The sequence below is a fragment of the Pan troglodytes genome, chromosome 13 (genome assembly GCF_028858775.2).
Source record: "Pan troglodytes isolate AG18354 chromosome 13, NHGRI_mPanTro3-v2.0_pri, whole genome shotgun sequence".
In the NCBI taxonomy this organism is placed as follows: domain Eukaryota; kingdom Metazoa; phylum Chordata; class Mammalia; order Primates; family Hominidae; genus Pan; species Pan troglodytes.
The window spans coordinates 98,255,809-98,273,580 of NC_072411.2; the positions used below are offsets into that span (position 1 = coordinate 98,255,809).

Below are 17,772 nucleotides of genomic sequence, written 5' to 3' on the forward strand. Positions count from 1 at the left end.
AAAAATCCCTATGACATTTAAAACAAATGCCCTGTGAGTGAATGAAAACAAAACATCAAGCACTACAATAATTTCTGGAAGGCTCCATCTTCTGGAACATAGCTCAATGCTGGAACTTAACAAAAAACACGTCCAAATCCCTGGCACAAAGCACAAGCACTGAAAACCTGGCATTTTTGCTTTATTCTCTGAGTAGTAAAAGGCCCTCGAGTCATTTCTTGGAGCTTGCTGATGTTCATGTACATACCATTTATTGAAAATAACTTAATGCTCTGACTTCTCAAACCTTGACAGAGATCTTGGCAGGGAAGTGATTTATTAAAGGGAAATGTAAAGGGTCTGCCAATAGCAGGCACCCTCTGACAGCTCCATGGGTGAGGACAAGGGAGACTAACAACAACAAAAAGTTAAGTCTCTATACTATGAGAGAGACAGTGTCTGTGGCTTTCTTTTGGTCTCTGGGATCACAACTTCCCCATCCCTACCCACCCAGGGAGCATCCTTCATTTGTGCAATTTGGTTCCTAGATCATCTTTGTAGGGCTGAGTCAAGGGAAGGGATCAAACACCTTTTCTAAAAACAACTCTAAAGCTACTTCAGGGACTGTAGGAAAGGTGGGGAAAGGGAGAGGGACAGATGAGAGAGAGACAGACACACACACACACACACACACACACACACACAGAGAGAGAGAGAGAGACAGAGAGGAATAGAGAGGGAGGAAGGAAGAAAAGGAGAGAAAGTGAGCAGAGAAGAGGAACTGTTTGTGAAAAGAGAAGAAGATGACATAAACAGCTGGTAAAATGCTAAGACTTTGTGGTGGGAGAAAGAAAAGGAAGATCATTAAGGGTACACAATGTGGTGGGAGAAATAATTCCCTCTCACAACCCATCCCCTCAAGACAATCTTTAGTAAAGACCCACAGGGCTCTTCTGTGCTCTCTGAGTGTTTTACTTCTGTTGAAGGTGACTTTCTGCTGGTGCTAGTTTCCAGGGAGTCCAGCTCTAGTCAAGTAACAGGAGCTCTGCATCATGATTCATAGGCACAATGATCCCCCCAAACCATGAAATATCCTCAATGTGCAGTGTACAGGAAAGTAAAGAGAAATATAACATATTTATGAAAGAGTTTCAGCAAATGGGGGGTTAAACAAATTCTCAAACAGTTAAAATCATAGCTTTGGTTACCTGGAAAATCCACATAAGAGAGCACATCTCCAATAATATCAGATAAATTAGGTGTTATTGCATTTAATTTCCTAGAAACGTGCAGCTTAAATAAACTTCTGGGTCCCATATTTGGCATAATAAGCCACATGGTGTTTGGAAAGATCTTTTCCTTCTGGCATCACTGAGGTTGGGATTGGCATTATAACGGTCCTAGAAAAACAAACCTTCACATTCCAAAATTTTGACAAATTTTGGTGAGCACTCTAACAGCTGCAAAAAGCAGTGAGTCAAAGTTTCCAAAGCCCCTCTCTCTTCTGCACTTGAAAATACATGTCAATGTGCTTGGAATGAGGAAAAGCGGGGAAAGTTTACCAGGTTCCTAGGAATTCTCAATGAAGATCATTAAAATTTATTACTGTCATAATTTTCAAGATATTATTCTCACACCACTAAAAGGGGTGAAATTATAGTCACAAGGAGGATCAGACCACTTAAAAAAAATCTGTTTGAGATGTTGCTTTCACAAAACCTTCAGGAATCCTGGTAGAAGGAGAAGCTATTTTATTCAAAGGAACAGAAGATTCCTCCAGAGGGGAAATGAGGTTAGGTAGTCCTGCCCTGGTATCATGTGGAATTTGTTATAGTGACTTCCATTGATATCAGGCTGTACAACCCAGTTTCAAGATCAAACAAAGCCCACTGAAACAGAGTAGGCCAGAAATATGGAGATGATTCTTCCTGAAAATTAAAACCACCACAAACACTGCTAGCAATTTAGATATATTTGGGTTACACAGGTCTTTGGAAAATGTTTAACTCTAAATGTAAGTTTCTAGAATGGATTTTATTGTCACCAATGATTACTCATGTGCATTTGCGATGCTAAATGAGGAAGTGAACTCGGCCACATTTAGAGTGCTCATACAGTCTTGAAGAATGTGTGCAGTCTTCAAGTGCATGCCTTTAAAGGGCACGGAAGGGGCAGCATTTGGCAATTTACCTTTTCCTCAGGGAGGACAGGCCACACAAAAGGCCTGGAAAAGGACAGCCTTGACTGGCACGAGCAACAATCCACATGGCTTCATGTCTTTAACCATAAAACACAGGTAAAGGGATGGTCCACTTTAAACCCCAGCATAGGCTCTTACTAAGATAAAAACCACTCTGCATGATTAAATATCTAAGCAGACAGCTCTGCAAATCAGGGTTTGTATGTTCCAGTTATTAATGGTTCAAATGTGAACAAACTACTTCTCAGAATCAAATTTCCAGAAAGAAAGAAAGAAAAAGCGACACATTAACCTTTATTGGCTACTTGTTATGTTCCAAGCACCAAGCAAAGTGTTCTCCAAAAATAATCGTGAGAGGTGAGGTAATTATTATTATCTCTATTTTACAGAAAAAGAGATTCAGGCTCAGGGAAGGAGGTACCCTGCCTAAAGTCAGACAGTTGCTAAAAGAATGAAATTCCCAGTTGGGAATTTCATGAAGTTTTCCCCTAAACCTTTAAACTTACCTGTAGTGTCATACACTTCTTTCAGCCTGTGTCACGAAAATAGGTGTCCCTATTTTGTTCCAAAGTTGGCCTGTGTTTCTGCCTTCAGTGTTGTGCTGCCCATGAGCCTGCCTTATTCCACAAACCACTTTCCTTCCACTCACGTCCTGTGTCCTCTGCACATGTATGCTCAACTTCCCATCCTAAAATTCCTTCCCTCTCTCTTCTCCTAACTACTGTTCTATTTTGCTTTCTTTTCACCTCCAGATTTTGTGAAAAGAACATTTGACTTCTGCTTCAGATCCTGTATCATTCTGTCACCAATCATGATCCGGTTTATAACCTATTACTTCACAGAACCTGCTTTGGCAAAGACCATTGATAATGTCATGATTTTCAAATCTAAATGAGGCCTCTTTTCAGATCTCATCCTTCTTGATGCCCTATCCCCCTTTTGAGACAGGGTCTCACTCTGTTGCCCAGGCTGGAGTGCAGTGGCACGATCATGGCTCACTGCAGGCTTGACCTTCTGAGCCCAGGTAACCCTCCCACTTCAGCCCCCGTGAGTAGCTGGGACTTCCTGAGCCCTTTGAGCATGTGGCTCTATTGACCACTCCTCTGTGAAACCCGGCTCCCCTGAAAAGACTTTCCTAAGTCTATTCAAAATCTGTTGGCTCTCTTTCTTTCACTTGCTTCTCTGTCTCAGCTCATCCCTTAAATATTGAGGTTTCTCATGACATCATCCTCTATTTCCTCTCCTTTTCAGTGACTTTCTCCCCAATTGCTTTAATCTATACTCTAGGTTTCAGTTGCCACCAGTACACTGAACTCCTTGCTTTCAACCTCTCCTGTGCGCCATGGCTGCCATTTCCAGCTGTCTTTGGGAATCTCCCATTGATGGCCCAAAGATTTCTCAATAAAGCTTGTCCAACACCAAACTCACTCAATCTTCCAATTTGAGTCTAACCATTTCCCATTCTTGGCAGAGGGTGCTACCATCTGCCTGGTAGCCTAGGTAGTGAGGGCCTTTGAATCTTCCTTGACTCTTCCCTACCTCTACTCAAAGTCCTGATGTCTCTGCATCCTACATATCCCTTCAATTCGTTCTCTGGTCCCCATCTCCACTGCCTAGTCCAGTCTTTCATCATGTTACTCTGGCTAATGCAATGGCCTCTCTGAGAAACTGTCTCTAGTCTCTCATTTTCTAATTTATCCTCCCAACTGCCACCAGACTGATCTTTGAAAAGCAGGATATTATTGGTATTCCTCTGCTTATACATTTTCAGTGGCTTCACATGGACGATAGAATAGGGCTGGCTGGGGGTGGCAACTCACACCTGTAATACCAGCACTTTGGGAGGCCGAGACAGGCAGATCATTTGAAGTCAGGAGTTTGAGACCGGCCTGGCCAACATGATGAAACCCAGTCTCTACTAAAAATACAAAAATTTGCTGGGCATGGTGGCACGTATCTGTTATCCTAGCTACTGGGGAGGCTGAGGCAGGAGAATTACTTGGACCTGGGAGATCACGCCACTGCACTCCAGCCTGGGCGAAGAAGTGTGACTCCGATTCAAAATAATAATAATAATAATAATAATGATAATAATAATAATAATAATAATAATAATAAGGCTTCAATGACCAACCAGCCCTAGCCTACCTTTCCAACCTGAGCTTTGAGAACTTCCCTTCCCTTGTATCTATTAACTATACTTGTATCTATTTCCTACACTACTTTCATGCTTCTGTGGCTTAGCTTATGCTACCTGATATGGTTTTTTTGGATGTTTGTTCCCTCTAAATCTCATGTTTAAATATAATCCCCAGTGTCAGAGGTAGGGCCTTGTGGGGGGTGTTTGGATCATAAGTGCAGATCCCTCATGAATGGTTTAGCACCACTCCCTTGGTGATGAGTGACCTCACAGGAGATCTGATTGTTTAAAGGTGTGTGGTACCTCCCCCCTGCTCTCTCTGGCTCCCACTCTCACCATGTGACATGCTGGCTCTCCATCACCTTCTGACATGAGTAGAAGTTTCCTGAGGCCCTCAACAGAAGCCAAGCAAATGCTGGCACCATGATTGTACAGTCTGCAAAACCATAAGCCAGTGAAACCTTTCTTTATAAATTACCCAGCCTCAGGTTTTCTTTATAGTTACACAAGAATGGCCTAACACATCACTCCCTTCACTAGAATGTCCTTCTTTCTTTGGTCCACCTGGTAAACTCCTATTCATCATTCTTCAAGGTTCCACTTCATATTTCCCCAAATACCCCATCCCCAGCCCTGAAAGAATAATTGTTCCCACAGCTGTGTTCTCATACATTTCTTCATTACAGAACTAACTACAGAGCTTCACAGAGTTATTTGTTGACTCACTGCCACGCCATGAATTCTTCAAAGGAAGAAACTGTATTATTCATCTCTGTAGTCCTAGAGTCTAATTCAGTGCTTGGATCATAGTTGGATGCTCCATAAATCTGTGTTAAATGAACATATTAATAGATCTTTTCCTGTCTGCAGTATCCAATTAGGCTGCAGCTTCATTATCATTGCAGTATGTGAAAACACATGTTATATACCAAAGAACATACAGCAGCTTAGTGACACATATGGAGTTTGCACTTCTACTGAAATCATTTTCAGTTCTGACAGCTGTTAAAGTGTGAACAATGCACTGCCTATAATAAGGACCTATATACATCTGCTATTCTGTCAACATCATGACTGCCTTCATTTTCAAAGCTCATTTGCCAAGCTGCATTTTCTACCATTTGCTCATCCACCCATTCATCCACCCACTCACTCTTTCATTCAGGCCTATCTCTTTCAAAAAGAGATTGAATGTACACATTTCAGTTTACCTATCAACATCTTCTATCTGCCAATCCATTTCTGTTCTATCTAATGCAATTAATGAATTGCAGGAATTTCCAAGTCCATTACACTGAACAATTTCAATTCCATATTATTTCTTGAGAGTAGAGACTTTATCTTCATTGTATATCAAAAAAGTTCTCTTCACTAGAACTTTCTAAAGTCAAAAAGCAACTTAATATTTTGTCTGCTGATATTGTATGACATAACATCATGAAAAGTAAATTCTCTATCTGAGTATGTCATACCACTAATCCTCCTATTCATTATCTGTTTGTCAAAATGAATCCTCATGGAAATAAGCCACTCTTACGAGACAGGAAATGCACACGTGTGTCTGTGCTAACACCAAAGATGTACCTGAAGTGTTCCCTTACTGTTCTGTCTTTAGGGAGGATAGAACGTCTGGCTTGAAGGTTCACTCCTCAGAGAATTCACTGTGAGCAGCAGGTGGACTCACCTGGCGAGTTCTGAGGAGATGACACGGGAGAGCCACGTGGGGACTGACAGTAGCTGGGGTGGAGTAAGGCATGTGGAGGCACGTATGACATTATCTCTTCTTCAAATAAGCTGGGGAAAGACAAGAAACAAAACGGGAACTTCAGCCAAAGCAGTGGGGAAAAGCCTAAATCCCAAAGGAGTAGAATATTCCATCCAAGATCCGGTTTATATCCCAAAGAGAGCATCCGCCCCCTTTCTCTTGCAGGTAATTCTTGGTACAAAATGGCTGGCTGTGGTACTTTTTGTGAACCCTGTGGCTATTTCCCTGTTTTCCTACCAACTTTGGACAACGTGATTTTATTTTACTATTTCAACATATGAGTTTGAGTGTACATGTTTGTTTGAAAATCATACCTAGGTTTTCAGATTTGGAAACAGGATTCCAACACAAAATAGAAAATGTTTATTGAGAACCCATCATAAATATATAAAGTATGTTCTATATCCTCATTCCAAGAAATAAACAATAGGGTCTCAGCCTTCGAAGGGCTTAGGATTTAATTTGATAATTAATAGCAAAATAAAACAAAACACCTCTTAAATAACTACAATCACAAAATAATTAGCTCCCTTGTTTACCCTGGCTACTATTTTTCAAATGTGAGGATTTGGATCTTAGACCATTTAATTGTCTTCTTTCTTCTCCATATTGAAATGTCTGTTTCTGATATTCTCCTAAAAGAGAGTAACCAGAGACCTGAGCTCTTTTCAGCTGTACAAGACAGTGTCAGTTTGTACTCTAACAAGACTGTAGAAACTGCAATGCCACTAAGCCCAGACAATATGAGAGTTCTTATGTATCATTAGGTATTCAGACTTTCGGACTCTTACAAATCTAATACTGTGAAATGGTATCTCATTATTTGAAACTACACTTACATTACTAGCATCTTTCCATGGGTTTATTGGCTATTCATACTTCCATTTCTATGCCTTTTCATAACCTTTACCCATTTTTCTATTGGGTTCTCTTCTTTTAAAGGCCTTCTTTATGTATCCACAATCTGGTTTCCTTTTTTTTTTTTTCCTGAGACACAGTCTAGCTCTGTTGCATGGCTGGAGCGCAGTGGCACGATGTTGGCTCACTGCAACCTCCACTTCCTGGGTTCAAGTGATTCTCCTGCCTCAGCCTCTTGAGTAGCTGGGACTACAGGTGCGAGTCACCACGTTCAGCTAATTTTTTTTTTTTTTTTAAGTAAAGATGGGGTTTCACCATGTTGGCCAGGTTGGTCTCGATCTCCTGACCTCATCATGATCCGCCTGCCTCAGCATCCCAAAGTGCTGGGATTACAGGCGTGAGCTACTGCGCCCAGCTGATCTCTTTGTTTTACATGTTGTAAATCTATTCTTCCAGTTGATTATCTTTCTTTATGCCTTTATATGTGGTATCTTTCATTATATCCATTTAAAAATATTTATGTAGCCAAATTTATCAATCATTTCTTGTATGAGCTCTGATAGAGGTACATTTTTTACATGAATTGAGTTAGTGAAAAGATACATGAAATACAAAAATCAATAACAAATTAAACAAGGTCATTTAAAAATTATTGGGTTTTAAAATAGCCCTATTGGAAAATAACTTTACATGGGTTTATTCTGAATTGAATAATGTCCTAGAGCAACACTATCTCTACATTGCAGCTTACTGATAAGTCAATTTGTACCAGGAGTGATTTTTCCTTTTTAAGAAATTAGACAAAACATTAAAATAGACACAAAGGCTTCCATTATGTAAGTGACAAGTATGCTGACTGAAGTTTGTAGTCACCAATTCAAATCATTCCAATTCCAAAGTAAAATAAAAAATGAATGGCTGAGCGCTGTGGCTCACACCTGTAATCCTAGCACTTTGGGAGGCCGAGGAGGGCGGATTGTCTGAGCTCAGGAGTTCGTGACCAGCCTGGGCAACACGGTGAAACCTCGTCTCTATTAAAATACAAAAAATTAGCCGGGCGTGGTGGCTTGCACCTGTAGTCCCAGCTACTTGGGAGGCTGAGGCAGGAGAATTGCTTGAACTCAGGAGGTGGAGGTTGCAATGAGATGAGATCTCACCACTGCACTCCAGCCTGGGCAACAGAGCGAGACTGCATCTCAAAAATAAATAAATAAATAAATAATCGAGGACATGAATAAAACCCCAAATTTTTCAATAATCACTAATCATATTACTTATTAAGCATGTACATATAATACATTGTGTTGTTTACTATTATTAAAATAATAAACACATGTGATCACCCACATGAAAAGCCTAGAATTTAATGACATCATTTGTATACAATAATTAGAGAACTATTATATGTAAGAAAATTTCTCACACTTCTCCAAAGGCCCATTAGCTTTACAGAACCTGCTTATTTTCCCAAAGAGGAGAAAATGCAGCCTTGCTCTTTATGTATGAATGAGTTCTGAATTATTTGAATTCAAATACATTTGAATTCTACTACTTAACACATAGAAACTCATGCAAACTGTTGTGTTATCAAAGTACAAATATTATAAGCTATAGTAAAATAAACTTAAGACTATACCATCTAAATATTATTTAACTATGGATAGGTGAATGATAATTATGACTTCTGTTTTTACTAATTCCCAAAGCAGAATTCTTCGTTTAAAAGAAAAAAACCTTAGCTTTCTATAGTGAAGAAAAAGAGCATATCCTGGCTAGAATTCTGTTAACAGAAACTTCAACTATTTTATCACCAACCAAACCATGATAGAAACATCACACTCTAACGTTAATTGACCAGTAGTCTTCCTGACCACCTAGCATACTATATGCTGGTTTCACAACTGGCTCAATACCACAGGAGAGAGGCCACCCATTAGGTTGAGAAGCTACCCCCACCATAGGTCCTATTCAGAGTCAACTGAAGTGAAGTATCTATAGAAAGTGAATATATCCCTTTGAATTATGCTTTGACTACACATAAAGAAAAATAATTTTCTGACAACAATCACATGGGAGGTCAGAAATATGGCAACAAATATGGCAACTATGGAATGGAGAATTAGAAATGGTCAGGGTCAAGATCATAATGAATACTTGAATGAGGTTATTAGCACTCAGGGATAAACAAAACCTTGCCTGGAAGGCTCAGTATGATGTTCCTTTTAATTCTCTGGAGGTTACAGGGATGAGCGTCCCAACCACTGGGTAGAGCAAAGCATTATTTTACTTTGGCTTGCCTACATTTGAGGGATAATAAAAAAATGAGAAAGTCTTTTGAAAACTTGCCAGTTTCCTTTCTAAACTACTCTAAAATTTAAAACCAAAGCTGATTTAACCATTGGAGGGTTAGGGGGCGGAGGGTGAAAATAATTGGTCAGTTTTATGAAGGGCTATCAAGTTGGCAATGAGTAGCATAGACCAAATGTCAACTTTCTGATCTGATTTCCCAAACGTACACTCTCAAAACCACAAGGTAAATAAATAATGCCTTGAGTCAGCAAAAGGGGACAAAACATATTTTGAGAAAAACATTTGAAAGAATATTAAACTGAAAGGGTAAACACTGAGGGGTAAACGGTGGATGCCTTATTCTGATACCCTTCTGTTCCATTCTGTGAGTGGGAGATTCTATTCACTACAACCTTTCCCTTTTCCAATACCATCTCCCTTGCCAGCAGGGTGAAAACAAAATTAAACAGATCTCAGTGTAACAAATGCAACCTGAAGTGAATGATCACTCAATCAGCACCCTAAATCTTCAAAATATTTCCACAAGTCTAAAGAATAAGAATAATTTTTAGGCTATGAATATTGGCATATTATTTTCTACAATGTTCCATGATATCTGATGATAAGAGACCTTCTGCTTCAAGAGTGAGTGTTACGTATGTACCTCAGCAACATAACAAGGTCTGCATCGCTTGAAAGGCGCACCAATCCTGGAGTCCCTTCAGTTCGGATAAATTGGATCTTCTCCCTATTCAAAAAAAGAAACAGCACAAAATGTATATGGTAGACCTTTAGGCTATAACTCAGTAGTAAAGAGCATTTTTTATAATAGTCATGATGTTTTTTGGTACCTATGATGTGGCAGCTACTGTGTGATACCCTAGGAATACACATCCAAGAGAGACATGGTCTTTGCCTTCAAGGGGGGGATCTTGTAAGCATCAACACCTCCCAGTTCTAATGTTGTGGGGAGAAAGATTCTTTCACTGGCTTCATCATTTTGCTGCCCAAGTACTATAAATAGTATACTATTCAACCAATAAAATCAGTGTCTGCTTTGAGTTAAAGCTGACTGTGGGCCTGAATTTTAGCGATATAGTCTTACGCTGATGCCCTGCTGTTCCAAAAAGGGATTGTGTTGGGAGAGTCATCTATTTTCCTGAGGCCATACCTTTAAGTTGCATGTGATGAGCTCATTCCTAATTGGAAGCAGATAGTATCTATGCATTACATATTCAGTGTAAAAGCATATGCCTTTTTTAAATAAAGAAAAAACTGAAATACTTTGCTACAACAGTTGGTGAAATAGATTGTGTGCATACCTGTGCCAATGTATATATACATATACATATCAAACACAAGGTGAGTTATTTCTACCATTATTTTGTTATAGGTAAATGTGATACCAGTTTTTTTCTTTTTTGTTTGATGAGTCATCATCATGTCACTATTTTCAATTTGTTATATGAATACAATTTTAATAATTTTTTTCCTAGTTGCTTTCTTCCCTTATTTACATCATGCTATTTCAAAGCACACCATATTAACTTTTATAAGATGAAGAAAAAAATAAAAACACAAATTATGGTACTAAAATCATTCTATTTCATTGGAATATAGAGGATAATGCAAATATGCAATTTTATTCTGAGTGCTATGGACAATATATTCTGATTCCAATACCATAAAGCAAAATACCAATCACTGATACAAGTATTTATTTAGATTTAGTTCTTATCTACAAGCAACTTGTTTTTCTATTTGATATTTTCACAAAGTTCCACTGATTTTTTTGTTTGTTTGTTTTGAGACAGGGCCTTACTCTGTCGTCCAGGCCAGAGTGCTGTGGCATGATCTTGGCTCACTGCAACCTCTGCTTCCTGGGTTCAAATGATTCTCCTGCCTCAGACATTTGAGTAGCTGGGATTATAGGCATGCGTCACCACGCCCAGCTAATTTTTGTACTTTTGGTGGAGATGGGGTTTTGCCATGTTCGCCATGCTGGTCTCAAACTCCTGGCCTCATGTGAGCTGCCTGCCTTGGCCTCTCAAATGCTGGGATTATAGGCGTAAGCCACCATGCCTGGCCAAGTTGCACTGATTTTTATATTCCCAAATTTGAAATATTTTTCTTAAGATTGCTTGCTGACTTGAAGGCACTGAGGTGGAAGGCAAGGCTTCATGTTCACATGAAAAATTCCCTAACGCATAGAAAAGTCAATGGATTTGCCCTTAGCCACACAGCTTACGAGGTATGACAAACAGAGTTCAGTCCTTGGTTTCTTCTGGCTAGATCCATTTTATATGATAGATGAAGCAGCTAATCTTTAGTATTTGCCAAACTTTCCTTTCTGTACTTTATTGCCAGCAGCTAACTACTATTTTTTTTTTAAAGACTATTAGAAATTAGTGGTAGGCATGTACGTAAAGGAGTTGCTCAGAAGGCCAGCCTCTCTCTGCTTAAGGTTATTTCAGTGAAGGCTTGAACCAGACAGAACATTTTCCCTCAAGTTTTGGAATCATACATCTGAAACACGTGATGGAAACCCAGGCCCATTATCTGGTGAATGGTTTTTCTGATAAGAGATGTAAATGTTGGCTGATAAAAGCTAAATCAGAGGAAAGTTATCTTGAAGAAAAATGAATAATAACTTAACCAAAGAACTACTCTTATAAGGGTCAGTAACACCATGCTTTGATCTTGAAGAATCAAAAGCTATCTCCCACAAATATGCAGCTTATCTCTTTTGTCTATCAACACAGTGAATCCAGGCAAACAGAACAAGACAAAAAACAAACAGGCTGAGCACTCTCCCCTCCTTCCTTAACTGGAGCTACACAGAAGGAGTTGAGTGATGGTAGATATCAGGCCCTGGTCTGCGGCTTGGAAGTTTCCTGTGAATAAGAAAAACATCATCGCTTCTTGAGTCACAAGGATGATAGGATGAGAAAAAGAAAGGACAAAGGTACCAGAGGAGGTATGCCAGATGGGAAACTTTTCATCACTTTCCAGATATAAACTAGCAGTCTGTGAAGGCAACTGGTCTGATTTTTCAGGTGAGAACATATGAGAGGCAGGCTGAGACCAATTTTCTACCAGGCCAGCTAATTCATCACAATGACAAGCTATGGGTCATATGCTTCCAGGAACCAGACACTGGAACATGTCTGATGTACATCACACCAGTAAGTACTTTCTTATGTTGATATTGAGTCATTCTTTCAGTGAACATTTTCTGCATGCCTATTGTGTGCTAGTCATGGTACCACACGCTGGGAATCCAATGGGGAGTAAGAGAAAGTCCCTTTTCAAGGAGCTTACAGTGCAGTGGAAGAGAGAAAGTCAAAAGGTAATTCTCATTTGATGTGAAAATATTTAAATTCTTCTATTCACTTAACTGAAGCGTGGTTAGGCTTTATACCTTCTCCCGGTCTAAACAGTTCTTTATAAAGTCCTTTCACGTAGAAACAAAGAAGGCATTAGTTTACTGCCTGTAAAGAGAGCAGATCAAGGCTGAGGAACAGACAGAAGTCAGCAGATGTCCTGGAAATGTCACCAATCTTTTCTGAGAAAAACAAAGGAACCACTTCTTGGTTACCAGGTATTTGCCCAATATGCTATAGACCAGTGATTCTCAAACTGGCATCCTTGGTCTACTAGAAATTTGCATACATAAGCTCAAGCTCTGCAAGAATTTTTAAATTTTGTGTCTTCACTTCAATGATCAAAGCACATGAAACAATATAATAATATTTTAGATGAGATGGATGACATTTATGACTGAATCTTGCCATATGACTTTGGGTCCCATGTTTGTATTTATAGGGCACTTGGTGCAAAGTGATCAGAGGTGAGCTTTTAAAGGGACGGCGAACACACCTGGCTGCCCTTAGGCTGTCAGGGCCTTGATGTTCAATATGATAATAACACCAGTCCCCATCTGCCACTTACGCACACTTTGCTTAGCAATTAAAAAAACCTTTTCTCTTACAGTATTAATTTGCATCATGAAAATGATCAAGTGGGGTTAAGTAATGTATATGTAAATTACCACAGGCTAAAGAGAAAAGAGATGGATTTAAAAAGAAAATTATACATTCATGCTAAATAATGCATAAAAGATATCCTGGCTTATTCTAAGAACAAAAGCTCTGCAATAGTTTGCAAATAGAAAAGTGGTGGTAGAATCCACTCATCCCAAGGCACATTCAACGATATGTTTTATCCTTCAGTATTGTATTTCAGGTTACACTATTAAATGAATTGGCTTATCAAACCAATGAATCAGTAGATAAAAATAAGCTTTTTGTTAAGAAGGAAAAATGATGACTGATAATTCCAAGGAGGCATATGCTAGGCCAGAGATGCAAAAAATCAAAAGAATCAAGTCAAACACAAGCACAGAAAGGTGCAAATGTGTCTTTCCACCGATAATGGTCTCAACATTGGTGATTTGGCTTCTGAAAAACAAAGTGTCCTCATATTAATAGCATTAATTCAAATGTTATTGATTTTTTCTAGTTTTTAACTTAATTTGTATGTCTTTTGGTTTTGTAGTTTATAAAAGCTGTAAGCATAAGAGGTTTATACATATTTTATATTTGTACACATTTAAGTTTAAAATAAAAGTGATTAACGTCAACATTATAGGTCCGCAATATTTCTTTTTCCTTTTAGAGTGGAAAAATAACAGATGTGACTCTTACAAATTTTCATGAGTCCACCCAGCGTTTGGAATAACATAACAAGTTTGAGAAATGTTGTTAAAGACAACTGATCATGATTAGAGGAATGTTTGAAAATTACTTGAATATATTTATTCAAGTTTATTAATGTATACAGTTAGAAGCAATCTGTGGCAGTCCTCTCTGTTGCCCAGTCTAGAGTGCAGTGGTACAATCATAGCTCACTATAGCTTCAAACTCCTGGGCTCAGGTGATCCTCTTGCCTCAGTCTCCTGAGTAGGTGGGACTACAGGTATGTACCACCACACCCAGCTAATTTTTAAACATTTTTGTAGAGACAGGGTCTTGCTATGTTGTCTGGGCTGGTCTTGAACTCCTGGCCTCAAGTGATCCTCCTGCCTCAGCCTCCCAAACTACTAGGATTATAGGAGTGAGCTACTTACTGCATCAGCCTGGCTTCTTCTTAACAAAGAAATTCAATTCAACCTCAGTGGTATATAATGAAGATTAAGGTTATACTAATACAAAGTATTATCATTTGGCTCTCTCTACATGGGTACGTTTATCTCTCTGTGCCCCTTAGAGTACATTCTAGCACTTTTATGGGTACACCTTCTGATTTGGCTAGTGAGGTACAACTTAAATTCCTTTTGAAACATAAGTTTCTTCAGGGCAAAAGCCCTTGCTCCTTTATCTTTTTTTTTGAGATGGAGTCTCACTGTGTCACCCAGGCTGGAGTGAAGAGACCCAATCTCGACTCACTGCAACCTCTGCCTCCTGGGTTCAAGTGATTCTCCTGCCTCAGCCTCCAGTGTAGTTAGGATTACAGGAATGCGCCACCATGTCTGGCTAATTTTTGTATTTTTAGCGGAAATAGGGTTTCATATGTTGGCCAGGTGAACTCCTGACCTCAAGTGATCCACCCACCTCGGCCTCCCAAAGTGGCTGGGATTACAGGCACGAGCTATGGTGCTCAGCCCGTCCTCCTTTATCTTTGTGTTCCCCAAGTACAAAACACTTTTCTGTCTACCTGATAAGTGCTTAGTAAAATACAAAGCAGGGACATGATTAATTTAGGCCAAAATAACGTATGTGGCTCCTAACAATTTCCACCCGGTGTTTGGAATAAACAATCTTGCTATCTTTTTTTTTTTCTTTTTTTCCTGTGGCAGAGAAATAAAAAAAGAATTGGAAAGCCGATGTCCAATTATTTACTAAAACAGTATCCACTGGAGAGAAATGCAAAGGCAGGTAAAAAGGCAATCTCTTAACATGAAAACTCACAACTGTAAAATGAGAACCTAAACCATACAGCGACAAACTCAGGAAAAAGTCTCCAGCTACTGCTGTCTCTCAGACTCTCACAGTATGTGTAACCACTTCCTCCTCTGCATGGAATCACCCCAGAAGATCAACTCTACTAGATCATTTGAGGACAATGAACAAAGTCTCAAGACTGAATTCCCACAGAAAACATTCTCATGAAACCACCCAATATTCTGGTGAAGTTAAAGAAGGGCATGTGTTCGGAGACAACCAGAAGCAGCAATGCTCAAAACCACAAAACTCTGGATTGCCGACTCCGCACATCCTGGTTCCTCTAGATACAGTTCAGTGGCACATTCACAAATAAACGTTTTCAAAAACTGCCCTCAGGCAGTTCTAGAGAAATGCTTTGACTTGCCTAATGGTATAATGTCAAGAAAGGAAGACCAGCACTGATCATTGATACTCATTATTACAGTCACAGGGCACTGTCTGACTTGACAGATACAGCCGAGCAGTTGAAAGGTTATGGGAATTTAAGTCCATTATGGTCATATGATTCTTATGGACCCAGAGATGTGAAATTAATCAGCCACATGTGTAGGGACAAAGTTTGTCATAAATAGATATAAGTTATCTGCATGCTAAGAACTTAGTTACTTAACTCTGTTTCCTCATGTTAATATAAACATAATTATAGAATGCAAATGAAATACTTAGCCTGGAGCCTATTATATAGGAAGCACTCAATAATTTCAAACTATTGAGTATATTATTAGACAGGCTCCATAATTATTTATTCCTTTTTCAGCAGACAGTATGATCTATTGAAAATAAAGCCAAACTAGATTTCTTTGACCCACTCCTTTTTCTGTTTGTATTGTTGGCAAGTTGTTCTAAATCAACTTGCCAACATACTATTAACATGTTATTAACATAGAAGGGATGCTTATTTTGTTTGCTTTGTAAGAAATGCTTCTGATTCAGTAACTGGGCAATTTATTTAAATATAAGTAAAAAGCAGATTTTATTAAAAACTACTTTGTGCTATCATAAATAATTCATTGTTCTCTATGATTTAGAAGTGGATTTATTATTCTTTTGGGGTTGGGGAAGGCACTGAGACTGGTTTCAGCACTGATATTTTGCTTTGGTCCACAGAGAGTCCAAGTCTAATGAGTTACTAAAGGAAAATGACATTTTGCTGAACTGTTTTCTTCATAAATATAACAGAATGTAGGAAAAATCAACAGTAAAACAGATGTACCTAAAATATTATTATTCCTCATGTAAGAAAACCATCTTGAAAATCATGATTGAACCACTTATTAGCAAAAAACCACAATACTTTGGAGAAATATCCAGTGGATGAATGCATGTATAATTTGGAGAATCTTTCAAAGTTACATCAGAGAACAATGTTTATCAGAAAATAATTTAACAAATATCTGAGAGTGATACTGTGAAAAGAACCTAAACTAATTTTGGCTATTGGAGTTCCTGTTTTGGGCCTTTTAAATTTTAGGTGATTGACTGTCCAGTTGTCTTCAAGTTGACATTAATAATTAAGAGATTCCATGCATCAAAAATGTGAAAATTAGATATATACATGATATATAATTCAAAAGCATATGTAGATCTATAAATTAGTACATCCATTCAAATAAAACACGACTAGCACTTATTCCTTTTGCAGAAGTCATAGAATAGATGACAGGTTCTAAGAATCTGTGTTCCTTACTGCCCTGAAGAAGAAAGTCTCTAATCTCTTAATAGGCCTACAAGATAATTAGCTCCTTGGAAAGGTATTTTAATATACCTTTGGATGGCTTCTAAAACGTTATCTTAATGATATTCCCATGATATTTTGGCCCTCAGTAATTTCCGGCTAAACCTCGAGCCAGAAGGCTCAGTCCTCAGTCTAGGCATGGAGCAGTCAAGGCTGGTTTTATTGTGTAAATGTAAAACATTTTAGAGTAACGCTCCCTGTAGGAAACAATGTGAGAGCACCACTAAAAAGCCCTCCTATAAACAAATTAATAGTTGAATTAAAGATGGCCAGGCAGGGTGGCTCACGCCTATAATCCCAACACTTTGGGAGGCCCAGGAAGGCAGATCACTTGAGGCCAGGAGTTCAAGACCAGCCTGGCCAACATGGTGAAACCCCATCTCTACTGAAAATACAAAAATTAACCGGGCATGGTAGTGCATTGCTGTAGTTCTGGCTACTCAGGAGGCTGAGGTACAAGAATTGCTTGAACCCGGGAGGCAGAGGTTGCAGTGAGCCGAGATTGTGCCCACTGCACTCCAGCCTGGGTGACAGAGTGAGACTCTGTCCGCTCCCCACCCCCAAAAGGAAAAGAGATCCTAGATCCTAGTTGCATTTAAATTATATCCACAGAATCACATTGGTCCATTTATATGCATGATTAATTTCAGGAATAATGGTTTTTAGAATTAGAGTAAGTTTAGGGGCAAATTACTTTAAACTGAGTCCTTCTGATAGAACAAAGAAGTGAAGGGCAGACTACTAATATAATATTGATTTAAATTTACTATATGCTTACTATGCTTACACAGTACCAAATGG

At 38.9% G+C, this 17,772-nt stretch overlaps 1 protein-coding gene and 1 long non-coding RNA gene across 15 annotated transcripts in view; one reads left to right on the forward strand and one right to left on the reverse strand.

Moving 5' to 3' along the window:
* HECW2 (HECT, C2 and WW domain containing E3 ubiquitin protein ligase 2) overlaps positions 1-17,772 on the reverse strand; it is a 388,387-nt gene that overhangs the window by 48,767 nt on the left and 321,848 nt on the right. For all 14 annotated transcript variants that reach the window (XR_010150180.1, XM_063791409.1, XM_063791410.1 and 11 more), the window contains 2 exons: positions 9,896-9,979; positions 6,004-6,113 (listed from right to left, as the gene is read on the reverse strand). Coding sequence is in view for 13 of the 14 variants with exons in the window: in XM_063791409.1 (XP_063647479.1) it covers positions 6,004-6,113; positions 9,896-9,979 (194 nt within the window). In the remaining variant the exon portion in view is untranslated. The remainder of the gene's footprint in view (positions 1-6,003; positions 6,114-9,895; positions 9,980-17,772) is intronic.
* LOC134808060 (uncharacterized) lies at positions 12,037-16,239 on the forward strand. Its single transcript, XR_010150181.1, has 3 exons — positions 12,037-12,208; positions 12,288-12,416; positions 15,089-16,239. It is a non-coding gene; the product is annotated as an uncharacterized LOC134808060 (long non-coding RNA).